Genomic DNA, 26,703 nt, shown 5'->3' with positions numbered 1-26,703 from the left:
TGATTTAACTTAATTTAGACTCTATTTATCTTTATAAAGAATGGTGTAAATTGATTGAAAACGGTCGGTCATATTCAGTCAATTTGAAAGGATCTTAATTCAGAAGATTTTTATTAATTTCAAACAATTACAAATATAAAATAATTTAAAATAATATAAAATCGTGCATAATAACTTGATATATAACAAGATGTTTGAGTAATTATATATCGTTGTTTGTAGATTGTTTTATAAAATAAAATTTAAATTAGATAACTGTTTTAATATTAATAAGAATTAAATTTTCTGAATTCATAATAGAAGACTAACACACCTTTCATAAAAAGAAAAAGACAAATGAATTTTTCGTAAAAAAATAGATAAAATTTTCATAAAGAAAGACAAACAATAAAATAAGATATTTTAAAGTATAAAATTGTTAAGCTCCTTAAATAATACAATCCTTATTGCGGACATGTCTTGATTTAAATTTGATTCTTAATTTGTGTATAAATAGGATATTTGACGATGAATTTTAATTAAAACAAAAAAGAAGATGACAAATATTTACTATTTATTATATTTTATAATTTCATAAAAGAAGACAAATAATAAAATAAAATATTTTAAAAAATAAAATTGTTAAGTTTTTTAAACGATACCATTTTCGTTGCTGATATATCTTGATTTAAATTTTATTTTTAATCCGTGTATAAATAGGATATTTGATGATGAATTTTAACTAAAATAAAAGAAGATGAGAACTATTTTACTATTTATCATATTTTATAAATATAAAAGTAATTGGCAAATCATTACATTTTTTAATATCATCAAGTTATATCTCTTATAGTTTATTTACAAAAATACTATTTAACCTTTCATTTTGTACTATCTTCTTTAACCTACCTTACGTGGCTGTATTTAATTCGTTTAATTTTTCTCCAAAATTATATATTTAAAAAACAACTTTAAATACACTCACTATTTGATTGCCATATCATGTGGGTTAAGTAAGGTGGGTTAAAAATGAGGGATACATAGTATTACTCGTTTATTTATTGTGGCCACCAACACACATTTTCTTGTTTTTTCATATTAAAAAATCGGTAGGAGGCAAAGTGACTTTCAATTATTGGAATCTCTCAAAAATAAATATTGGTAAATAATTATTAAGATTTAGTTTAATGAGAAAGATACTCTTACCTATACCTAATCCATAAAAGATAATATACAAGGACCTATCTAATAAAAATATTAAAAACAATAAGAAATTAACAAAAATATTTTTAAAATATTTGATTGGTAGATCATATTTAGATAATAATTTTTCTTAATGAAGATAAAGCGCATTATTTTTTTCTAATGAAAAATAGCAAACTAATATTCAAGTTTGAATTATATATACTCTCTCCAAAATTAAATAAATAGAATAGAAAAAGAAATAGTTAACGTTGACCAAGTAATAAAATTAGGTGACTAAGGTTTTTTCTTTTTAAGAAAAGAGAGAAGAATATCAAATCACAAACCAATGGCGTTGTCTGCACATTATTGTGCAATATAATATGTTAATTAATTAGTTTAGTAAGATTTGCTAGCTTTATATTCCTTCAAGCTTGACTTGGTTCAGGCATTACAACGGACGTGCCATTTACTTGCAATCTATATATCAATATCAATATAATAGTATAAAAGTGAACCCAAAGAGTTCAATTTACTAAAAACCTTACAATTTTAATTTAATTGCATAAAACCCACAAGAGTCCAGATATAGTAAATGGCTATTTATATAAAATACTCTTATTGCTGATATCAATGCCCATACTTTTCTATTTAATTTCAGAAAAGCAGGCCTAATGGCGTATTTGTCTTTACATACACGTTAAATGCCCTCATTTTCTTTTCTTATTTCAACAAAAAGGCCATAGAGCCACATATTTAAGGGTCTATTTTAGTAAACTTACATATGCTACTTATATAACGGATCAAATTTTACTTTTTATCTACAAAATACTCACTCTTCATATTACCCCCATTTATTACATTGACTCCAAAAATCTATTTACATTATGAAATTTATCTTTTTTTGTAAATTCCTATTCTTTCTAATTTAAAAAGACAAATATTCATTATTATTATTTTAAAAATGCATCTATGTTTTACTTTTTTTTTATATATTTTATCTACACATCATTATAATTCTTACAGAAACTCTTATTTTCTCCTTTACTCATATAAACAATTTTAATAAATCCGAATACATTAAAATATTTTTAGTAATTTTTTTTTCAAGTGTTGTCTATTGCTAAACATGACTTTCTAATTATAAAAAAATTATTACACCAAAAACTTAATTTTGGTGTCCAAATTTATGGAAAATTAATTATATTTAAGAATAAATTTGATTTTAATTTTTAGATCCTTTTATTATGCATCAATTTTTTTTATATTTTTAATTTGTTCGAAATAAACCAGATATTCTTTGATATGATTAAAAGAATTAGAAAAATTCAGATTGACCTTTTGTTATAATCATATATAGTCTACATGTTAATATTTTATTTTTAGTATTTTATTTTGATATTTTTATTGTTTATAGCAAAATATATAGTAACGTAAGTTTGAAGAAATTGAGTCTATTTATGATTTGGTTTTTGTTTTCCAATTTCAGTTGGTAATTTTATATTTTGTCTTTAATCATTTACAAATTCAATTAAACTGAAGCATATGTGAAACTTTAATGTTATGTGATGATGGAATTTTAATAGGTTATTAAGGGGTTAATTTTTGATTTTGATTTTTTGATTCTTTTTCATACAATTTATTCATGATTTCATTTTTGATTTTTTTTTAATTTATTTGAGATGAATCAAATCTTTATTGATACGAACTAAAAATCCACGAGAATCCGAACCAATTCTTTTAAAATTAATCATCTATAAGTTTCATGTTGACATTTTATTTTCCAGTATTTTATTTTGATATTTTCTTACACATTTTTTAGCATGATTTTAATTTGATTCGGTTGACTCTAGATATCATATGTATTCTATCTAGCGACTTTTCTATTTGGATTTCATATTGTATTTTTTATTTATGATTTTATTTATCTTTTTTTACGTATTTTTCTCATCACTTTTTTCCGAATTTTGGTGAATAATTGGTTTTAGCATTAAAAATGGATCAAAAATTAGATTTTTAACAAAAACAAATACTTTTAGTAATATTATAAAATTTATTAGAAAGATGAATTTGGAGTTTAAAGATAAGTTTGGTTGCATTTTTTTAAAAAAAAATTCATGATATGAGCAAGTACTATTGTCTATAGAGTCGTAATTTTGGTGATTTTTTGATTATGTGGGAAATTTTAATTATGTGTACGAATATAATATTTTGATGTCGTTGAAACTGATATTATACAGATTTAGGTTTAGATTTCGAATTGAATGATTTTTTTATATTGATAAAGAAAATATTGTTGACAAAACATGTATCAGTTTTAAAAATTAATTCATAATGTTTAGTATTTATATTCATCAAATTTATTATTATGTAAAATTTAATTAATTCAAATTATTATTTATTTATTTTATCCAAATTATTATTTGTTAGTGTGTCAATAAAAATGTGTAAATTTCGAAGCGAAGCGATGGTTTGATACTAGTAAATAATAAAAGGCGAAATTCTTCGCCGTTTATATTTTCTAATTTTTTTTATGAATAATATGTACTATTAAAAGTATTTTTTTTTTCAAAAGTTTGTTTTTATCTATTATTTTATATCTAATTTATTTTAAACTTTTAGATTCTTTTTTAAATAGATTATGAGCGTATATTATACTCACTGTAAAACACGCATGAGATCGAATTTAAAGTTCCACCTAACTCGGCATGTTGACAAAATAGACTACATCATTACATTTAAAAATGGAATAAATAAATAATAATTTAATAGTACATGAGCTTATAAAATAAAAAAAATTAGATAAATTTGAAAAGAGAGATTTTTTTATTATTTTTTACTCGAAATTTATTATTCACTTAACGGTGACTAAGTAACACGCTTACAACTTCCATCTATAAAAGGATCTATTAAATAAAAACCGAATAATATAAAAACTATTGAATAACAAATTTTTAAAAAAAATCAAATAAAAAATTTAAAACTATCTATTTAATTTATTGTCCATGATGAAGACTTGTTCAATTCAACACATTACCAACTTTAAAATATACCTCTCTACATTTCTATAAATTGGCAAAGGGTTCATATGCATAGAAAACCATAAGGGGTATCAATCAGAATCTTGAAGCTTTTCCTGTGATTAAACTAGCTAGCAATCATGGCTCAAGGTTTATATTAATTTGATTATTATAGTTATAATCAGGCATTTGATGTGTATTATAACGTTTACTAAGCTTTATGAATTGACGGTAATGATTTTTGTTTGTTTGCAGCAGCAGCGTCCGAATCTTTCTCAGAGAATGGCGTGTCGATTGAGCTAACGAAGCTCGGAAGCAACTCGAGGAGCATTCATTCGAAAGTCGCGATAAACGCAAGCCTGGATACGGTTTGGAAAATTATGACAGATTATGAGAAATTTGCTGATGTTATTCCTAGTCTTACTGTCTGCAAGGTAGTTGAAAGAGTTGGCAATCGTGCTCGTGTTTACCAGGTATATGTTACTGACTTATGTCTGATCATCAACTTGTTTAACTTTAATTAAGTTCAACAGTTGACTTTTTTGTTGTTGTTATTATGCAACAGATAGCAAATCAAAATTTACCGTTGGGGATGAAATTCAAATCCAAAGTAACATTGGATTGTTTTGAGAAAGATGTTGAAACCACTGCTTCTGGAATCAAACGTGATCTTGAATATAAAATGGTCGAAGGCGATTTTCAAATTTTTGAAGGCAAATGGTCCATCGAACAGGTCTGATATCACATAAAACATAATATTTACTTCACTCAACTTTTGAGTTAAATAATTTTTTGCAGTTAATGAACTATAAACATTTACAGAACGTTTACTAGCATTTTATTTTATTACATTTTGGTATTTTAATTATCATTTTGCCTACAAGGAGAGTTTATCGTGTTATTTTAAGGCATCGTTTACGTATGTGAATGACGGAAAATAGTATAATTGCTCAATTATTTTTTTGTCAAAATAATTGCTCAATTGTTAGTTTATATAAAAATATTAAATCATATAATGTGGTTAACAACACTATTGTATATAGGGCAGAACCAACCCTTCTAATTGTTGTTTATAGAATATTCCCAACTTTTTTTATTTTTAACAATATAGTTACTATTTTTTTATACAATTAGCATATTTAATTTTTTTGTACAATTTAGCCCCTCAATTAAAATTCTTAGTTCCGTCCTTTATTGTAATTTATATTAATCCGCTATTGGTTGTTTTAAGAATAATAGTTAAATTAGGCAAAACCTATTCTAAGATCCCTGCCCTAGGAGTTTATTTTTTCTTTACTTAATCTTTTTACTTTCAAAAATAGTTTTACGAGGTCCTTTTGTTAACAAAGGTTCGAAAATGTTAGAGACCAAATAAAATTATTATTAAAAGTATAAGGACTAAGTAAAGAAATAAAAAGACTAAATAAATTTGTTTCCGTAAGTATAAGGATCAAGTAAATAAATATAAATACCTAGGGATAAAATAAAAAAACATAAAAAATATAAGGATCTTAGAATAGATTAAACCGTTACATTACTAAAATATAATAAATGAAACATTGGTAGCCGTTCTATAAAAAGCTTAATTCAGCAATCATAAAATTATTTAACCCTTAAATTTGTAGGTGCTTAATATTTTATATGATGACAAAATTTGATGTTTTAGGTTACGCAAGGTCAGAAATTAGAAACAACACTTGCATACATAGTGGACGTGGTGAAGCCTAAGGCGTGGGTGCCAATTAACCTAGTCGAGGGTAAACTCTGCAAGGAGATGCAGGCTAACCTCTCCAGCATCCGCGACGCAGCAGAAAAAATGAACCACTAAACGACGCCGTTTATTTCATCACCATGGTTACAGTGTAATAAATTATAAAAAATTGTCTTAATGCATTTCATTCGTCTTTGGAAAAAATTAAAATGAAAGAAATTGTATTTTCTTTTTCTGATGCAGATGTAAACGATGTAATGATGTAATTCCATTTCTCTTTATTATAAATATAAAAGTTGTTGTTGAGTATAGTCATTGTGTTACATTATTTCTAATATGTCAAATTCTATCTGACTTTAGGGATACACAATATCTTTTCCTTATTGACTTTTTAAAACTTAATTAAAAAAATAATTTTAATCTAATTTAAAAATTAATAATAAGTTTAGTCCAAATTATGTTACGAGGATATCACCTTGCTAAAATAACAAATACAAAAAGTTCATTTTGGTGAGGATCCAACCGCCATATTAGAAAGTTTTAAGAAGTATCTAATTTTCGGTAAATAATTGTAAAGATATGAATTAATTTTTTATTTAGTAAATTTTTTACTAAGTTTACTAAAAATAATTATAAATACATCATACTATAATACAAATTTCTACATCTATTTTCTGAATCTTCAAATTTATATTATCAATCTTAAAACCTGTATTTCTCTCTATCTTATTCATTTTCTTGATTATTATTAGATGTAAAAAGAAATGTAAAAAAGTACTATGTCATTCATTCTATATATTTCTTTCTTGTTTATTTTTTACTTTTCTTTCTTTACCGGATGTTCACGAAGGGACAATAATATTATTTTTCCAAAAAAATTAATATTGATAAGAAAAATGATACTGTATTCTCTTTTATTCAATTTTAACTTGAATTAATAAATTAGGCCTCATGTAGTGTATTGGTAAAAAACCCCATCAGATTGGCTAAAAATCAACTATGATGCCGGGAAATCTAGATGGGGTAAAGGTTTTGTCGTTAGAGACGGTGATGGTGAAGTTGTCCTGGCAGATGGCTGCTAGTTCAAAAGTCATGGTAGCAGAAAAAGAAGCGATGATCTTTGGCCTGGAAGTTGCGAGAGATAGCGGGTTAAGCTCTAGAAGTATCATAGTTGAGAGTGACTGTCTTCAGCTGATTTTCGGCTTTGAATAATGCTGCAGAGTATCTAACTGAGCTAGGAGATATGGTCATTTCTGTGAAAAGAGTAGCTTCGTTTTTTTTCAGGATGTCCAATGGAAGCATGTCTCTAGATCGGCGAACAAACTTGCTCATCGTTTGGCTGCAATGGCGTTGAACTTTGAAGGAACGATATGGTTAGATCTATCCCAGATGAGGTTGCTGATCAATGGAAGGAAGACAATGGTCTTGAGGCAGGATAGTTGTTAGTGTTTGGTGTTTTTGTTTCTTTGTTTTGCTTGTTTTTGTTTATCCATAAAAATAAAAAAAAAAATAATTTAGCTTCTTAACCGGTTCTTCTGTTGTTCCTTTGTCAATAACAGATCTCTGGATTTTGAAGAACTATCTATATTATTCAGATTTATTTACAGCAATTCTAACTTAACATATAATTTTAATATACTTTTCAGTTTACTGTCCTATACGTTTGATATATTCTTTAACTATAGTATATAATGAGCCCTCATATGATTTTAAATTCAACAAATGTTAGTATACTTTTTTCATAAAATTGATATACAATACGTATAATTTATAATTTTAGTATAAAATATCTATACTTTTTGTAGTTTATTTTTACTATTCGTATGCAATAATAATTTTAGTATTCTTTTGACTTTTTATAATTTTAAAAACTTTAATCCAACTTCAAAACTTAACAATTTCAATTCAATTTCAAAATGATTCAACTAAACGACATACTAGAGATTTGACTTTTATAAAATAAATTTATATATATATATATATATATATATATATATATATATATATATAACTTCTTAATTCATCATTGAAAACACTAAAAATGCATATCATATTATACAATTTGTGAATGTTAATAAATCATTATAAAAAAAAAATTCTGAAAATGTAAAAAAGATGAATTTTTAAGACCTTAACCTCGCTACTATGTAAGTAAAATTGCATTGCAAATGAACTAAAACTGCACTACTACCTTTTGAGGCCAAGTTTGAAGATCGACAGCAAGAAATTGGAAAAAAAAATGAACCTAAACAACGACGAATGAACTGGAATTAGGCAATACAAAAATAATCGGATGCTAAGAAGCAACCTGGAAAGACCATCCACTTAAAAGAAAAAAGGAACTGGAATTGACAGAAACAAAAATTTTATATTCCAAAGAATGTCAGTCAAGATTGATTCTAAATCTGAAAGGCTTAGATGATTACCCTTTGCTTGAAATAGGACACAATCATGAAGCCAATATGCACATGGTCAAAACAATTATCCTGATGATCTCCAAATCCTTCCTTCTAATGAAACAACCATAACAGATACATCGTCGTGATATTTCCGCCTATCTCCGTGAGGAATGTCCAGTAACTCGTGAAAATCCATTCCTGCAATCACCCAACATAAACAATCGCAATTTTACTCCTTATGAATCTCACTGTAACATTTTCTCTCCTAATTAATATAACCCCTCATGAATGACATAAGAAGACCAGGAAGTTAGACTGACCGTTCTTTTTGGCAGCACGAAAGAGAAGTTCTGCAATCAAATACTGAGCCGGATCACCTTCGGGGACATTTTCCATGAACCAAGTGACATGGGCAACAACCTCTTCATTGCTGAAGTACTGGTAAAGCCCATCAGAGGAAAGTACCAAGAATCGATCACCTGAAGATAGTTGATGATGAAGAACAGAAGGAATGCAGCTAACATATGGAGTTGTTCCTATATAGTTGATCCGGAAAATCTCTAGAAGAGCTTCATTACAGATTGGCTGCAACCAACAAGTTAAATCAACAAAGGACTATCAGATTTGCACCCAATGTAACATCAAAAAGTTCGAAATATAGACAACTTAATTAGACAAGGGCACAAAAAAGGTTAAATTTACAATTCTTCAACTCAATGACTGCCTGCATTACCAAACACAAAACCCTAAATAGGACAGTAACTAAATGGTGTAAAGAAAATTTTATCAGAAATGAGAACATTAAAAATCTGTATTGGTTTTGCAGAAAAAAAATCTGTATTGGACACGGCTACTAATCATACAGGCTGTAAATGGCCGGCAAATTTTTTTAAAACTATAAATTGCGACACAGTGCGGATAGTAACTCATTGCAACAGAAATTTATCCGTTAAAGTCCAGTCCATAGAGATAAATGGAAGCACAATAAAAACAAAGAAACCCTTCTATCCACCCTACTTGCTTGCTTCCATATTCATAACCTAATACTATCAACACTTAAAATTACATCCTAATATAGCCTGAAAACAGCTGATAAATTACAGTTTTCAATACCTAGATTCAACTTCCTGAAATTCACCCACTAATTCTATACTTAAATATTTAGCCTCTAATACTCCAAATAACTTTCACGAAAACTTTATCATTTTCGTTTTCTTTCTATGACCATATGACCATAAAAATGAAGTGAAAGCAAAATGTGTCACCTTAAAAGTATATATATTACCCACTGTTTCGATTACAATTCATCAAACTGTTCGTACATTTACTCTTAAAAATAATAAGCATTTTAAGTCCATTATATTGGGATAATTCCAAAATAGGACGGGTTTGATTCAGAAATCCTATATCAAAACTTTGTTTTACACATCAATTGCAACACCAAGTTGAATCCATAATGAAAGTATAGATGATACCGAGTTATAAATTTGGCTGAGCAGATTTATTAATAAAAAGCTCTATCACAATTGAGAAAAGACACATTCACCTCACCGTTCACCAAATCAATATTACTGTGAGAAAATGCAGTTTCAAATGTAATCAACTGAGCGACATAGGATGATCTTTCAAGAGACAGAATTTACCCACATGAAAAAAAAAGGCTTTTAATTGAACAATCGAGATTCACATTCTCCACAGGGCATCTAAAAACAAAAAGAGCAGAGAAAAGGAACTGCCTGAAAATTTCATAATGTTTCAATATTTCTTCTTATGGACATAATTATGCATCATGTTACAGCATATTTCACTCTCTCAATAATCCAGTATCCTACGTACATATAAAAGCTGTAATGAGAGCATTAATATGAGCATTTTAAAAAATATAGAATCAAATTATCAAATATACTTTAAATTAAAAAGTTGTCAATAAAAAATTTATGATAATAACAAGTCCAGCCAAATTGTTAAGATTTTTAATAACTCGAGGTACATAGAGAAATAGAAAGATAAAAATTAAACATATTAATCACCTTCTTCAGAAACCCAGCACCAAATGCTCTGGTTACTTTCAACTGTCCCTTCACTCGGTTATTCAAAATGGCTTGGTTATCGTCAGGATGTTCCGCTTTTATTCTAAACACTTCCTGCATCAAGCAAGGTAGAAATATTATCGGCCATCTATAGAAACACACAACAGCAATTCCACATAACATTCTAAAAGTCTAGGCAAATGCCAGTTCAGTTCTGTGTAATCTTTATTGTAGTAGCATCTACTCCAAGTCAAATTAACCAAAAGAATACAACTCACTAACTAAATAAATAGGTGATGGCTAATAACTGGAATAGTGAGTAGATGCTCTATTATAAGAAAATGAAATTAAAACAAAAAAGCACACGACATTTCAGGTATTTTCTAACTTGATACAATTGTGCAATCTAACCATTAACACGAGATGCATATTAATGGAAAATAACATTTTTTTTAAGTACAAAAAGCCAAAAAAAAAAGAGCATTTGATATATCTGCTATCAACTCATATTGGATTCAAATACTATCACATGCAAATAAGATGGATGATAAAGTGTATTCAGAGAGCCAATAGCTGCAGGAAGATATCCTCGCTTTATCATAATGACTGAACCGTAAGCTTCTTCACAAAATGGACTGAAGAATTTTTGTTTGCATTAAGTTGCTTAACACTTGCTTATAATTTACGATGACAAATTCATAGTATTAAAAAATAAGCACCATGAAGTAGACTTAGTAGATAACAGGTCATGGAAATGTCATAATAGTTACTGGATTGAATTGAATCTTTAAGAAGTAAACCTGTTCAATACTTGTACAGTGGTCAGTGGAGAGCTGTACTGCTCTCATCTTCAATCTGCAAACAGATATCTCTCTATTTTTGTTGATCATATTCACCTGACTGTTCTGATTATGTATTGGGGACTCCTCTGAAATTCGGTCTAGCTCCATACGTGCTAATGACTCTCTTGATCTATTCCTATGCCTCAAGTCATCCTTTGCAATACTTGGATTAGGATAACGATCGTTAGGTCTTTCTTGTGCTAGGATTGCACGGCTATCCCCAAGGTTCATAATGTATACATCTTGATCCTTCATTAACATCACCAGAACACAAGATCCCATCAAAGCGAGCTCTGCATTTCTGTCGAGGGTCTTTTCCACCATTTCCATGTAGGCCTCTTCAGTATTTTTAAGTGCTTGGGACATTGCCCTCAAAACTGCAGCATGATCAATAATTCCTGATCTACATCTTCTGATAGGTCCAGGAGGTTCTACTACTCTCTCATTAGCACAAATCTCCTCTCTGTGCCAATCATAACTCCAAGGAAAGAGTTTCTTACGCAGAGACTTCTGCTTTCTATACATTTTTCTGATCTTTGAACTGATAATAGACTTCCTGCTACTCTGTCGTTGCAATGAAGTAGAATTTTCAGTCATGCTTTCTGGATTACTAGATTCAACCCCAATCCCTCCATCCTCTCCGGATGTGGAAGGATCTTCAGCTTGTGAAGTTAATCCGGAATCTGAAGTACATGAAATTGGCTGACAATTCTGCATACTCTTCTTCTGATTCTCATCCAGTGACATTGAGACAAAAGCGCGCCCATTTCCTGATTCCAATTGCAGAAGCTCATACAGCCGCATACTTTTCCTTCCTTGGCCAGTAATGTTGGCCGTTGGAACAGAAGCAGAACCAGAGACAGTGGGCTTTTCACAGTTAAGCGATTGCTGCTGACTGCTCCTAACATCATTACTTTCCTCTACTATTTCACAATTACAACATTGATTTCCTACAACTCCTGTACTACAGGATTCTCCTATACTACAAGTTTCTTGACTTAATTCAGGCTGATTTTCCTTCTGATATTCAGAACCAACCTCCACATTTACATTCTCAGAATATTCATGTTTCTTTGAATCATTTGCAGAATTATCTTCATAGTCCCATAGGATTCCTTCCAATTCTTTGTCTATAGCTCTATAAAGACGGCTCATGACGAAATCTGGTGCATCTGGGCCACTAAATCCATCATATATGCCAATAAACAACCACCCTTGCTCTTCGGAAAGCACAACATGAACCCTATCCTCACCAGCTTTTCCATGAGCCCATTGCAAGTTACGACTATTGACATATTCCCCTTCTGATGACGCTCCTTCCAAATTCCTAGAAGCCTCTGGTCGGAGCTTTGGATCCCTAACATGCCAAGCCAATTGGGTAACTGGATGCAAGAAAAGCCTTTGCATCCAGCCTGTTCCAATAGAATGTTTTGAGAATGTCCGAGATAAAGTGCTTCTCATTGGTCCACTCACACTCCTCACAAATTGCTGGAACCGGGGTTTTCTACGGCCGCGTGCAAGGGGAGCAGAAAAGTTAGATTTGTCAGCAGCATCAAGAGGACCAGACATTACCCCCTTCTCAATAGGTCCAGACATGAAACCACTTCCCCTCTCTAAAGGACCTGAAGCATAACCTCTCTCAAGAGGCCCGGATAAGAACCCATTTAGAGGTCCAGAGCCACGGGGCACTGGCTGCAAAGGAATAGCAGCAAATGAGGAGGTACTCTCAAATGATGCAGCAGGCTCTTGCATGTCGCTAGCAAAAGAGGCACTCTGATTACCAGTCCTAGCAGTCGAAACATTAGCGCTAACTGACGCACCCGAAATGCTTTTAAATGTAGTCTCAGGGAAAGCCTTGATTGGTCTATGAAAACCAGACGGATCATCTATAGCATCATGTCGAAAAGACCCGCTCAACGTCTCCGAATCTAGAGTGCTGGAATCAACTGTATACCTCTCAGAGTTCGACGGGGTAATGGCAGGAGAGTCAAAAATAGAAGGCCTAACATAACAAAATGAATGGCCTAAACCCTCATCAAGAGGCTCTAAAAACTCCAAATCAACACCATTTTTTCCATTAAACGGCGCAAAACAACCCACGACACGAGAAGTGCCATTACCCATTTCGCGTATGTATATACACACACGCACACGCACACACTTCACCAATTATAATAGTTACAGAAGAACCTCTTATGTGGAGGGCTTATCTCATTTTGCACCATAAAGACATACAAAATGAAAAAAATCAAACAAAATCTAAGAAACCCATTAAACACCCCAACCACCTTGTAACTTTTCAAGTAACTATACATCATCAAATTATCATGCTTTAGAAAAAAGATTGAACACCCAGAAACCCAGTTCAAGCAACTGAACTAAACTGATACATAAACAGTTATTAAGCAATAAAAAAAATGTGATGATCTGACCTTCAGAATAAAGCAGTGGATCCAGCACAGCTCCAAACAGATCTAAAACACAGTAATTATCAGATACCAACAAACATAAAATAAAAAATTTGGGTGGAATCTGACAAAATCTCCATTTTTTTAGATTGATTTTACCCCAAAAATAATTGAATCATGCACTACTATACAAACTGTTCAAAACCCAACTATAATTTTATTTGATTTTTGTGTTTAAAGTTGGAGACTATGGAGAAGCAAAGGGAAATGAAATGTGAGTAATTTTTATTTTGTTACAGTGAGTTGTTAAATTAAGTTATAAAAAGAAAATTGGGATTTGGGGGTGATGATGAGGAATCAAAGTTGAGTTCATCAAGGGCAAAAAGAGAGACTGAGAGAGAGTCTCTTTCTTGGGGTTTTCAAATGGTTTGGGAGGGTAAAAACTTGGTTAAAAAATTAAAAAAAAAACAAGAAAAATCATATACTCAAATCACAATTTTCTAAAAATAAGTAAATCTAATTAAAGCTGATTTTAATACTGTAAACTACATATAGATGGGTTTAGTTTGGTTATATAGCTTGGGTTTTACAAGATTATTTTGTTACATTTTCTATAATTTATACTTACATGAAAGTAATTATAACTTATTTGATAAATATAATATATAAAATAATACTTTTACTAAAAAAAGTAACCATTGAAGTATTTAAAATATCAGTTTTAACTCTAACGGAGAACATTGAGTTTGAGTTGGAGGTAAATAGATGATTGGTCAAATCAAATTATACGATATACGCGATGTATTTTGATTAAATTAAATTAGATTGCTCAGTTTTATTCAGTTAATAATAGATTTTTGATTTGATTCTCGTTAATAATTTTACAATTTAATTAATTAAATTAGCAATTATGAAATTAATAGAAAAATGATAAGTTTTTTGATATATATACTAGTTATTTTAGTAATTAGTTATGCAATTTATGATGTATTATATAAAAAAATCTGTTGAAATTACTTACTTACAAAAGAAGCTGATTGGTAAAAAAGGACATAATAATTTTATTAAATTTATATATATTAAAAAATAAAAGCATGATTATATTAAAAAGTAATCTTAAAAAAAACCAAAGTAATTTTTTTTAATTGTAGTATTTTCTTGCATAGAATATGATTGGTGGTGTGTTTGTTGCTGTTAGAGTAAATAAATTTGTATTCATCAATCATCAGCCAAAAAAGAACTGGATGGGTGGGGAGTGAAGTGAAGTGGGGACATGCAATTTGACTCTAGTTTTACCTTAACTAATAGACTAACACCAATTATCTATTTTAAGCAGAAAAATAATGACAATTTGTCTCTAGTTGCATGCATTTAACAAAGATTACATGACCCATGAACATATAATAAGAAAAACCATTTACACATTAAGACTTTTTTAAAGCTGCTTTTTTAGACTAAATATAATATTTAATGTGCCTCCAAAAAAGCAAAATAGTTAAGGTTATATTTGAATAATCAACATGATGATGTCTCCAATTTGAATTACTAATTAAGAAAAAATAGGCCTTTCCAGAGTCTAATATGATTTTAGTCAATGAACAATAGTATACTTTTTTAGAATAATACAGTATTAGAATTATAGTATAATTCTTTCCATTGCATGTAATTATGTATGTGAATCAAGTTGTCTTCCTAACTTGGAAGCAAGGGACAATTATTAATAAAATTAAATTTTTATTAATCAACTTCTTGGATTTTTCAAATTTTATCAATTAGATGAAATGTATTAATTCTTAAAATAGTTATAGAAGGATATAATACTTGGCCAAATATGTAGATAAATAGATCAAATTTTAAGAAAAATATTAATTTTATTAGTAATTATTCATCATTTACAAGTTAGAAAATAATTATTTAAGTCTATACGCATTGTAATTAAGAAATTATTTTTATGTGATTATTCTAAACCCGACACGTGATTACTATATCAATAGCTGTAGCCTGTATAAAAATGTGTACCTGTTTTCAGTTTTTTTTTTAAAGAATTTATAAGCTACTATGCTATAAATTTGAATTACATTAATTTATACAAATACCTATTTACATTAAGAAATTTGTAATGTTTATAGAAATAATTGATGAAAAGAACAGTTAAGAGTTGAAACTTTGACAATGCTACATATATATGCCAATTCTCATACCCACCCTTCTTTCTTTTAGTTGACTTAATCCACTAACTGATGTTGCCAATTACCTCTATTTCCATTATTATAATTGATTTGTTTTGTCTTTAGTGTATAATTTTTCTCAAACACTCGCCATCAAACTTGATTGTTCTTCTTAGAGCTATCAACGAACTGAGCTAAACCGGATTTTAAAGTATTTATGTTATGTTTGTTTTATGGGTTAAGTGTTGATATTCGACTTAAATTTGAGTTAATTTTAAATATTGAATACAAATTGATTCATTCAAATTTTATGATATTTATATTTTTTTAAATCAAGATAAAATCAATTAAAACAATTAGTGTACATATACGAAATTTATTGGACAAAAAGTAAATATATAAAGTTTTTTATAATTGGAGAATGGAGAATGCTTACGGAAAGATTTGAACGGAAGCGGAACTCTTCATAGGACATCTCCAACTCTTATCACCTAATTTAAATTAGGTGACAAGTAATCTCCAAAGGGTCACCTAATATTAATAAAAGGGAAAAGGATCATTTATGCCTCTATGGTTTATCTCCAGGATCAATTAAGCCCTTAACGTCCAAAAAGGTTCAAATATGCCCCTAACGTCTTAAAATGTTGACAACCATACCCCTAATTTTGATGTATAAATGAAACGTTAGGGGTCTGGTTGTCCAAGTCAGGGGCATGATTGTTCATTTTCTAAAACATTGGGTGCATATTTGACCGTTTTGTACGTTGAGAGTTACTTGATCCTAAAGTCAAACCATAAGGGCGTAGATGACCCTTTTCCCTTAATAAAATGACAAGGATTTTCCATCTCTCATTAAAATAGGCGACTCCCTAACTGGAGAATTGGAGTCACTTAATATTTGCTATTACCATTTTATTATTTAGTTAAAATATAATTTTAGTACTTATAATTTATTTTTTATTGAATTGAATACCTTTATAATTAAAAACTTAAATATTTATGAATATTATTTATTTAAAATATTATAAAATAATTTTATACATGAAAATATTAAAATATTAAAATTATTTTATTCATAAATAGTTAAAATTAACATAAAAATATTTTATAAATAATTTTACAAGACAATAATTTAAAAGTATTACATTAATAATTTAACGTAATACTGTGATGCTCTCTTCTCATCTAGGAAGGAGGAGAATTCAAATCAAACAGAAACAATGCACCACTCTCCGATAAAACCACTCTCTCCATAGTCAAATGTGGGCTCTAACAAACATCCACAACTGAGCAACTCTTAAAAAACTTGCAACCAACATAACCCACAGTTAGGGGTGTGCATCGGTCGGTTTGGTCATCGAACCGAACCGAAACCGAATTAACCGAACTTAAAATATTAGAAATTTTCAAAATCGTAACAAAACCGAATTATTTTAAAACTGAACCGAAATAATATTTTGGTTCGGTCGGTTATTTCAGTTAACTAAAATAAACAAATTTTATTAAAATTAATTATTAAAAAATAAAATAAAAATAAAAAATACTAATTTTAATATTAATTTATTGTTATTGTATAATTTCAAGGTTATTTAGTAGCTAAATCCTAAAAACATTCAAACTTACCTTAATATTTTTAAAAAATTATAAAAATAACATTATAAATATATATAATTCGGTTTTTTGGTCGGTTCGGTTAATTCATAAATTTCATATCCAAAACCGAACTGAACCGAATTAACCAAAATTTTAAAAAATAAAAACCAAAACTGAACCGCATTAACCAAAAACTGAACCAAACTAAAATTTTAGTTTGGTTCGGTCGGTTCATTCGGTTTTGACCGAATACTGCACACTCCTACCCACAATAGTCTTATACCAGTGTTGACACAAAACCAGTGCAAAAAAATACGCAGTATAGACCAACAAGTATCTAATAATAGAAGCATTATCTCCATCCGGGTTTGCCAAAATCCTGACAATTCTTTGGTTTAGAGAATGATTTGCAACAGAGACGATGTCTCCGACAGCACACAAGCGCCCATCTTGGACAGAAAGTAAGAGAAAGCCAAGTTGATGATGGTTAAGGCCGGTTGAGAAAAACACAAGGACATCATTTTAGTGTGGGATTTGAAGGAACGGAAGCTGGTTATGAGCCGGCAAGGAATTGTCATGAAATTGAGTCAAAGTGGGTCGACATGACACGAACACGACCCGTCCCATTTTGACACTCTTATTTAATCCTAACAAAATATCAAATGTTTATCGCTTTTATCAGTTATAGCCAATTTTTTTTAAATCGATAATATTAGTCCATTTTAGATTCGTTATTTTTTGTAGTCATTTTTTGAATCGAACCGAATTTTTGCCAACTTATCCACCACGTCACTGTCAAATTAGCAAATTGCTGACGTGGCAATCCCCCCCCCCTCCTTCAACTAAATTCATGATAAGCAAACCGAAATCAAACCAAACTCAAATCAACTTTTAAAACCAAGTTAATTAATTGTATTGTTATAAAATTTATTGATATTTTTTATTTAACTAATTATAAATTCCAATTAATTTATTTAAATCAGATTTTATCTCGAATAAGATTCACTTTGAAATTTTCGACACGTCATCATTCGCCGCTGGCTTTTCGCACTTTGACTATTACTCCGCCATCATTGTGTGGAATATATATTCATTTGGGAGATCATTTTTTGATGTCATACCATATTTACAGATATTGGCAGCTCCAGTAATATTTTTCTATCTAGTTTGGAAGTCTATCTTGCCACTCAGGGTGAAATTTTTCGCTTTAATATATTTCTGATACAAAGAAATCAAACCGAGAACTACTGTATGTCATTTATATTTAATTGCTAGAGGTGCCAATATTTGCCAATACTAGAACTTTTATGTGTCATTTATATATATTTGATAAAGTTCTCGTTTTGATATCTTTCTCATACAAAGCAATCAAAGCGAGAACTTTTAGGTAGGGCTGGCAATTGCGCACACGACCCGTGAACCCGACACGACACGACACGAAGTTAAGCGGGTTCGGGTTGAGCTTATATGGGTTTGGGTCATAAACGGGTCAACCCGTTTATGACACGGTTAAATAGCGGGTTAAACTCGCCTAACCCGCCTAAGACACGTTAAGACACGTTTAAATCTATATATTAATATTATTAATTAATTAAATTATATATGACCAAATATTACTCATGTAATACATATAATTTATTAATTGTTATTTGTTGTATTAAGATTTATGGTTATTTTAGAGATTTGTTATTTGATTATACTCATTTAATTAAAAAATTGTGTTAAATGGGTTAAATGGGTTATTAATAAACGTGTTAAACAGGTTAAATATGTGATATGTTATGACCTGTTTTACTAAACGGGTTAAACATGTCTAAACGTGTTAACCCGTTTATTAAGCGTGTCGGGTTAGGGTTTGACATTTTGATACGATTAGTTAAACGGGTCGTGTTCGGGTTGGAAAAATCTGTCTATTTATAAATGGGTACACGACACGTTTATGACACGATGACACGAATTGCCAGCCCTACTTTTAGGTGTTATTCGAAATATTTTGGGTTTTAAGTGAATATTTTTGAAGAAAAATATTTTTGAAAATTTTAGGCTTTTTGTTGTTTCTCTTTTTTTATACGACTATTTTTTTTCACTATATTAAAATTTTACATACCCATAAGTCTTTAAATTGATGTCATGCCATATATATTAACGGAACCATTGAATTCTATCAATTGTTATGTTTAAAATATAAATTTTATTGACATTAAGGTTATAATTGAGATCTCAATAATATTAAATGGCTAAGTGAAAATTAAAATAAATATTAAGGTCATTTGTTTTACATTTCTTTTTAAAATTTATGTCAATGTTGGTGTTTTATGGTAAAAAAAAAATGCTATATCAGATAAGTTAAGTTAATGGAAATGGATGTTCTCAGAATGTCTTGTAATTTTTTTGTTGAGGGAAAAAAATATGAATCTCATAATGCAATCCACAAAGTATATATAAACATTAGTGTCATTTTTCTACTTCTTTTTATTAGAGAATCCTGCAATAAAAGGTAACTCATTGATCTGCTGACCCAGAAGAAGGGGTGAGTATTGATCGGTTTGGTTCTATTGGAAATTTTTTGGTTATTTTGATTTTTAGTTTGAAAAATTTCCAAACCAATCCGAACCAAACTTTTAATTTGATTGTAGAAAACCAAATCGAACCAAACTGAACGGTTTGGTACTGTTTGTTCGGTTAAAACCAAATTTGACTACTTTAATTTTTTTATTAAATTAATTCAAATATTAAATAATTAAAGTTTCATAAACTTCCATATATGTTTAAACAACAATTATTAATTCATATATTGACTATAATTAAGATATAAAGACCAAAAAGTATAAATATATATATATATATATATATATTTTAAATTTTAGTTCGGTTAATTCGATTTTTCGGTAAGTTTGGTTTTCAAAACTCCCAAACCAAACCACCACCGAACACCAAATTTTATTTAAAGTAGAAACCGAATTAAACCATTTTTACCGAATAACTGAACCAAACAATAAAATTCGATTCGGTTTGATTTGGTTTTACGGTTTTGTTCAGTTTTTACTCACCCTACCTAGAAGGGATCATTCAACAACCAAATTGTGTTGGTTAACCAACATTTTATTGTATTTTTTTGGCTAAAAATTGTAAAGAGAAAAAATGCACTAAACTAAAATGCGGTTGTAAAGATGTCCTATCTCGAGGAGGGACCATTTAATTGAATTTATATTTGATAAATGTATTTTTTTTTTCAAAAGTCAAATATAAAATTGAAATATATTTATATAAAACAAATGTTAAAAAAAATATCAAATTAAATTTAACATATGTTCTTCCAAATAAAAATGAAATAAATAAGTCAAAATTATAAGAGAAAATTTTGTTAGGACAAAATAAACTGAAAATATATCTCAAACACCGCTTACACTTGTAGTAAAATCCAATTTATTTTATTTCAGAATATATTTCGATCAAGTTTCAAAAAACCTTAAATCTTCAAAAAAAAAAACTCAAAATTTAAAGTTTGAACAATTGCTGAAAAGTTTTGAACAATCAAAAATGTACACAAACAAACTGAAAATAATTACATAAAACACACTAAATATACACAATTTTTTTTTAAAATAAGACAATTATATTCGAAAAAAACCATAAACGCAATCGAACAACACAAATGGATTGACAGATAATGTTTGTGTCGACCCACTCCGGTGAAACGATAAACATACATATGATCCATCTAATTAATTGTGATAAGATATTCAACTTTAACATGACATGAATTTTAAGCGTATAACACGACATAATTAACATATTTAAATTAACGGATAACATGATTAATAAGTAACCACCAAAAAATTTAATTTTTCTTACTGGTAAAATAATGAAATTTTTTTTTTTCCAGAAGGTTTAGTAATTAAAATAAAAAAAAACATAAATTACCTTTGATTTTTTTAAATTACTATTAATCATAAGAAATTAGGAAAAAACATCTCTCCAATTTGCTGCTCTTTTCTCTTTTGGGCGTTGCAGCTCAAGCCTGCCACAATAGAAAAATTTACATATTTACCAAACAAATAAAAATATTTGCACTTTTTATCTCAATACGGAAAATTTATAAAAAATACTTCACGTGTTTCCAAATTTAAGTTTTTACTCTCGATATTAAAATAATTATGATTTTACTCCGTTATCATATAGATATCAGTGACATTATCATCTCAGTATCATAATTTTTCAGTAAAAATTATTTTTCGTACTTTATCATACTATTATTATTAAATTTGTAATACTATTATCATAACTATTTTTTATAAAATTATCATAACAGTATCATAATATACTTGAGTATCACAAAACTTTATCATTACTTTATCATGATGTATTTTATCATAACTATATCATACTATTATCACAACTAATTTAATTTTTAATAAAAAAATAAAGGATGATTTTAAACTTTTCTCTTCTCCTCTTTTTTCTTTTTCTTCTTCCTTCCTTCTTCTTCTTTCTTCTTATTTCAACCGCCACCGTCCGCCGCCCCCTCAGTCCCCCACCACCTTCTCAGCGAGTCTATCCCCCCGATCCACTCAAGTGAGGAGCTGCTCCTCCTCGCCTAAGGAGCACCTCGCAGATCTGCTTCTAGCAGATCTGCGTTTTAAGGCGAGAAATAGAGCTCTTGCTGCTCGTCAAAAACAAGGAGCAGCAGCTCCTCCTCGTTTTAGAGGAGCATATCTGCTCCTGAGGAGTAGATATGTTCCTCCAACGTGCAGGAGCAGATCTGTTGCTCCTCAGGCGAGGAATAGCGGCTCCTCGCCTGAGGAGCGGTTTATGACAGAGGGGTCGGGTTGTGACAAGCGGTCTCCGATAACGGTTTCCAGTGGTTTAAATTTAGGTGTTTAAATTAAATAATTAGACTAATTAGATTTAATTAGAATTTTAATTGTGTTTAATTAAGGTTATAATTGTGATTAATTAGAATTAATTAGCTTAATTATTAATCTCACTCTCTTTTGGATGTGTTTTTATGTCGGAGGGGTTGATTTGAGCGAAAAACGCAAGTTGCGGGTCTGTTTGACCCAAAAACGTACAAAATGACTTATTCAATATTTCGTATCAAGTTGAGGGGGTGAATTCAATGACGGATCTAGTAAAGGTCCAAGTGGGTCATTGGCCCCCCCTGAAATTTAACAAAAAAATTAAGAGTTACTTAGGTTGCTTTGTCTGTTTAATATATAAATCTTTCCTTTCTAACATGTTTGTCCAGTTTTTATTTGGCTGTTCATTATATTTTGGGATTTACTCTCTAGTAATAAAGATAATGCCAAATGTCGTGAAAATGCCAAACCTTTTATAAAAGTTTCACAAAAGCCCTGACTTTTCAATTTTATCGATTTTGGCTAAAAACATATTATTTGTTTTCAGTTGTGGCCAACTCTCAATTTGATTTCAATTTGCCTATGTGGAGCCTACTTGGCATGCACATATATTGAAAGGTCAGGACTTTTGTGAAACTAAATAATTCATTTTTGGCCAAAATCGACAAAATTAAAAGTTCAGGACTTTTGTAAAACTTTTATAAAAGATTTGGTTTTTTTAAAACATTTGGCCTAAAGATAATGACAATAGTGAGTTACTATTAACGACTATCTCATAACCATAAAATCACACTATATAACTCAAAAAGAAAAATGAATAATATTATGGGTACACGGACTAAAAAATATAATTTGAAATATTTTATGATCTTTTTAAAATATACATATTTCAAACACTAAAAATTATTCTTAAATAATTAATAAATATTTCTAATTAAATTGTAGTCAACAATGTCCGTATAGATAAATAAAAGTATTTTGACAATTAATAAATTAATTTGATCACAACAAAAAAATCAAACTTTTGATATACTTAAATTAGAAATAAAATCAAAAAATATTTGTTAATTGGTAATAATTTAAAGATAAAGATCACGTTATACTAGTCAGGCTACAATATCAATTAAACGAGTCATTTTTGGCAATGAATTTTAAAAGTTTATGGTGCAATTAGACGGAAAATTAACTATTAAAATGAGTTTGTATAAATTCACGATGGAATTATGTAATGATTTTAGAAAATAAAAAAAGACAAGAGGATGTTATGATTTATTTATATTAATTTATCAATTTTTGTAAATAATAAAACATTTTTAATTTATGTTTTTTTATTCAGAAATATATTTTAATTTTAACTTTTGTATTTTAAATTTGAACCCCCCCCCCCCCCCTAAAAGAAAAGTCTGTATCCGTCACTGGGTGAATTGGTCCTTTTTTCCAAAAAAATATATAGGGATCACAAATAAAAAATTTACCAAATGCAGGGACCTTAAAATGAATGTTGTCATTCATTTATTTCATATCATACACAACTTGACATGTATTCCCCACCTTAACTCGAATTTACCAGTTTTAAGTGTTTAGCAGATCAGTTTATCCTTCTATGGCACCCATTTTCACACCCTTATTTGTTCCCATCTATCAACTTAACCTAACCAATCAATGCTAAATGAATGAAGAAAATAACTTAGGTCGATCACAATTATGATCACAAATATTTCTCTCACTCATTCATTTAATTTCTGACACTTGCACTTCAATTGCTTTCTACTGTACATCACTTTGAAGTAATACATCATCTTAATTTCTTCCCCTTCTTTAATTTCACTCCAACCATTTTATTCACCATTTCAATAAATTTCAGCTACTTTATAAAACCCCATACAAACCCTAATTCCCAGTTCCAACTCAAAAACCATGGCAGCAGCACCATTTTTTCTCTCGTTTCTACTCATCTTCACTCTCTTCTCCGCCTCTCTCGCTTACGATCCCGACATGCTTCAAGATCTTTGCGTTGCCAATATATCTTCAGGTATTACTAGCTCTTTCCATTTACATAGCTGATTTTTTATTTATAATTAGACAGAAAGAGCGTTTCAGGAAAAAGTTGAACTCACGACTTTAACAGAATGTATGCTGGCTAACGCTTACACTATTTAAACTATATCTTTGCTGATTTGAATTTTATGTTTACAGGAGTTAGATTGAACGGCTTCCCCTGCAAGGAGGAGTCAAACATAACGGCGGAGGATTTCTTCTACGACGGCATATCCAGGCGGGCTTTCGTGAATAACTCAGTCGGATCAGTCGTCAGAGGAGCAAACGTGGAGAAAATCCCCGGCCTGAACACAATGGGAGTATCTCTATCTCGCATTGATTTCGACCGCGACGGCCTTAACCCCCCGCACACACATCCACGCGCCACCGAGATGATCTTCGTCCTGTACGGAGAATTAGACGTGGGATTCATCACCACCGAGAATACGCTGTACGCTACAAGGATTAAGAGAGGGGAAGTTTTTGTGTTCCCGAGAGGTTTAGTTCATTTTCAGAAGAACAATGGCGACAGGATCGCTTCTGTAATTTCAGCATTTAACAGTCAATTGCCGGGTACTCAATCTCTTGCCATGACATTGTTTGCTTCAGATCCGCCTGTAGCTGATCATGTTCTCACTAAATCTTTTCAAGTTGGTACTAAGGAGATTAAGAAGATTAAATCTAGGCTTGCCCCTAAGAAGTCTTGAATTTTATTTTTAAAGCATTTTTTTTCACTTGTAAAATGTTTCTATGTAATGGTGTAAGATTGTGTTAATTATTGAATTGGAAGTCAATGAAGTGAATGCAGTGGATATACTTGTATTTATCACTTGCGATTAAATGAAAGAACTAACTGGCTGGTCTGCACTAGAACCGGAGGGGGGCTTATGACCCTCCTCAAATACTAGCTTCAACCATTAAAATAAAGAGTTTTTTTATGTGAAATACGGTAATTTGTGGTCCAATTTTTTGTATACGGTCCAAGTCAATTCTTTACTTTTCCTACGATATTTACTTACAAACATAACCTAAATTTTATATTTTTTTTCTTTTTTAGGCTGTATTTTATTTTGCTTATTTTCCTTTGTCTTTGGAGGTTTCTTCTCTGTTCTTCACGTTGTCTTCGAATCGATTAACATTTCAGGTATACATAGCAGATTTGGAGAAAGAGAAGTGTGGGAGTGACATAATGGTGACAGAAACGACAGAACAATGTGGAAGATGTAACGACGGCGGAGGCAGAATAATGATGAGGCAAAAGAATGACGACGATAGAATAATGGTGAATGCAGAATAATGGTGGTGGTAGAACGATGGTGAAGATGGAATAACGATATTAGCTTCTGACGTAGTTTATTGTAATGATCTAATTTGAATTTGTTGCTATAAAACATGTAAGAAGGCTTCTCTTTTTCTTGGCAATCTCTTCTATGATTTCTCTTCGACAGTTACAAGTCTCTGTCTCGTTTACTGTTAAATAGTTGGTAAGTTTTTGTTATTGTTTATGTTTTTGGATGATTTTCATTTGTTCTTTACTTGATTTATGTTAGTTTATGTGTTAGGTTTTATTATGTGATTTTTTTATTAATTATGTAGTTTTTCGTCATGTTTAAATAACTAGTTTCGCATTACGTGCTACGCACGCGGCTCGTAATGTAACTCTTCAATTTATATTTAATTAAATTTATTATAATTTATCAGTTTATTTTATTTTAAAATCAATTTTAAATTTGTTAGAATTTTGTAAGAAATAATATAATACTTCAAATTATTATTTTTAAAAATCAATTGACTTCAATAATATTTATATTCAATTGTTTTTATATTAAGTAAATTTATTATAATTACAACTATATATTTTATCTAATAATTAAAATTAAGTTATATTTTAATTATAATCAATATTTCAAAAATAGAATTCTATTAGAATAAGGAAATCATAAATCATACATTAAGATTAAAATATTTAAATTTCATAAAAAGTAGAAATAATATAAATTAATTGATGAGATAAGTAAATTTCACAAGCGCTCTCTTTTATTAATTATTAAAAAATTATGACGTGAAATTCAAAAGAGTTTGACAAAATTAACAAATTATATAAACATCAAAAAAACTGTCCCGTAAAGCTAAGAAATTTACTTATCTCATCCATATGATTGATCATGAAGACCATGACTATATTAAATACAATTGTTTAAATATTTATATTATTATATGGGCAAAATAAAAAACAATTGTCACGTTAGAAAATAAAAATTAAATAAGATTGATAACTATTCTTAAAGTAATTTGTAGTATTATTTTGGAGTATATCTAATTACATTAAGGAGTCTATTTTTTTGAGAGAAATTAGGAGTCTAATTTAAGTCCACTAATGTTGGTATGTTAGGACTCCTAATTCCGAATTATCAATGTTTAATTTAGGTAAATAATTTACATTAGTGTTATTTAAATTGTCATATCACATCCTAC

The 26,703-nt window shown here is 29.5% G+C and overlaps 3 protein-coding genes across 6 annotated transcripts; 2 read left to right on the top strand and 1 right to left on the bottom strand.

Annotated features, from left to right (window-relative positions):
- Window positions 1–4,221: 4,221 nt before the first annotated feature.
- LOC126686122 (uncharacterized) lies at window positions 4,222–6,201 on the top strand. 2 transcript variants are annotated; one of them, XM_050380151.2, is made up of 4 exons: window positions 4,222–4,331; window positions 4,437–4,654; window positions 4,747–4,914; window positions 5,848–6,201. In XM_050380151.2, exons 1-4 carry the CDS (start codon window positions 4,322–4,324, stop codon window positions 6,007–6,009), a joined length of 558 nt encoding a protein of 185 aa, XP_050236108.1. In that variant the 5' UTR covers window positions 4,222–4,321; the 3' UTR covers window positions 6,010–6,201. The 2 variants fall into 2 exon arrangements, with proteins under 2 accessions (XP_050236108.1, XP_050236110.1); XM_050380153.2 differs by having other exon boundaries at window positions 4,227–4,331; window positions 4,440–4,654.
- A 1,931-nt stretch (window positions 6,202–8,132) lies between these two features.
- LOC126686909 (protein phosphatase 2C 32) lies at window positions 8,133–14,020 on the bottom strand. Its single transcript, XM_050381199.2, has 4 exons — window positions 11,122–14,020; window positions 10,322–10,435; window positions 8,612–8,876; window positions 8,133–8,489 (listed from the first exon to the last, which is right to left on the bottom strand). The coding sequence occupies exons 1-4, from the start codon at window positions 13,285–13,287 to the stop codon at window positions 8,374–8,376; spliced, it is 2,661 nt and encodes an 886-aa protein (XP_050237156.1). The 5' UTR covers window positions 13,288–14,020; the 3' UTR covers window positions 8,133–8,373.
- Window positions 14,021–23,906: 9,886 nt separating this feature from the next.
- Window positions 23,907–25,650, top strand: LOC126685877 (germin-like protein subfamily 2 member 4). 3 transcript variants are annotated; one of them, XM_050379855.2, is made up of 3 exons: window positions 23,907–24,223; window positions 24,388–24,801; window positions 25,386–25,650. In XM_050379855.2, exons 1-3 carry the CDS (start codon window positions 24,109–24,111, stop codon window positions 25,523–25,525), a joined length of 669 nt encoding a protein of 222 aa, XP_050235812.1. In that variant the 5' UTR covers window positions 23,907–24,108; the 3' UTR covers window positions 25,526–25,650. The 3 variants fall into 3 exon arrangements, with proteins under 3 accessions (XP_050235812.1, XP_050235813.1, XP_050235814.1); XM_050379857.2 differs by having other exon boundaries at window positions 23,919–24,223; window positions 25,373–25,538; XM_050379856.1 differs by lacking the exon at window positions 25,386–25,650 and having other exon boundaries at window positions 23,908–24,223; window positions 24,388–25,050.
- The last annotated feature ends 1,053 nt before the right edge of the window (window positions 25,651–26,703 follow it).

Source organism: Mercurialis annua, linkage group LG6, assembly GCF_937616625.2.
Source record: "Mercurialis annua linkage group LG6, ddMerAnnu1.2, whole genome shotgun sequence".
Classification (NCBI taxonomy): Eukaryota; Viridiplantae; Streptophyta; class Magnoliopsida; order Malpighiales; family Euphorbiaceae; genus Mercurialis; species Mercurialis annua.
This window is presented reverse-complemented; position numbering and strand designations above follow the sequence as displayed.

Excerpts from the sequence above, each read along its gene's own strand:
- LOC126686122 (XM_050380151.2), top strand. Across the intron at positions 4,655-4,746 it reads ATCGTGCTCGTGTTTACCAG|ATAGCAAATCAAAATTTACC; the intron begins GTATATGTTACT and ends ATTATGCAACAG. Across the intron at positions 4,915-5,847 it reads GCAAATGGTCCATCGAACAG|GTTACGCAAGGTCAGAAATT; the intron begins GTCTGATATCAC and ends TTGATGTTTTAG.
- LOC126686909 (XM_050381199.2), bottom strand. The coding sequence starts at position 13,287 with ATGGGTAATGGCACTTCTCGTGTCGTGGGTTGTTTTGCGCCGTTTAAT. Across the intron at positions 10,436-11,121 it reads ACTGTACAAGTATTGAACAG|GAAGTGTTTAGAATAAAAGC; the intron begins GTTTACTTCTTA and ends TGCTTGATGCAG. Across the intron at positions 8,490-8,611 it reads TCGTGCTGCCAAAAAGAACG|GAATGGATTTTCACGAGTTA; the intron begins GTCAGTCTAACT and ends GGGTGATTGCAG.
- LOC126685877 (XM_050379855.2), top strand. The coding sequence starts at position 24,109 with ATGGCAGCAGCACCATTTTTTCTCTCGTTTCTACTCATCTTCACTCTC. Across the intron at positions 24,224-24,387 it reads CGTTGCCAATATATCTTCAG|GAGTTAGATTGAACGGCTTC; the intron begins GTATTACTAGCT and ends TTATGTTTACAG. Across the intron at positions 24,802-25,385 it reads ATTTAACAGTCAATTGCCGG|ATTTGGAGAAAGAGAAGTGT; the intron begins GTACTCAATCTC and ends TATACATAGCAG.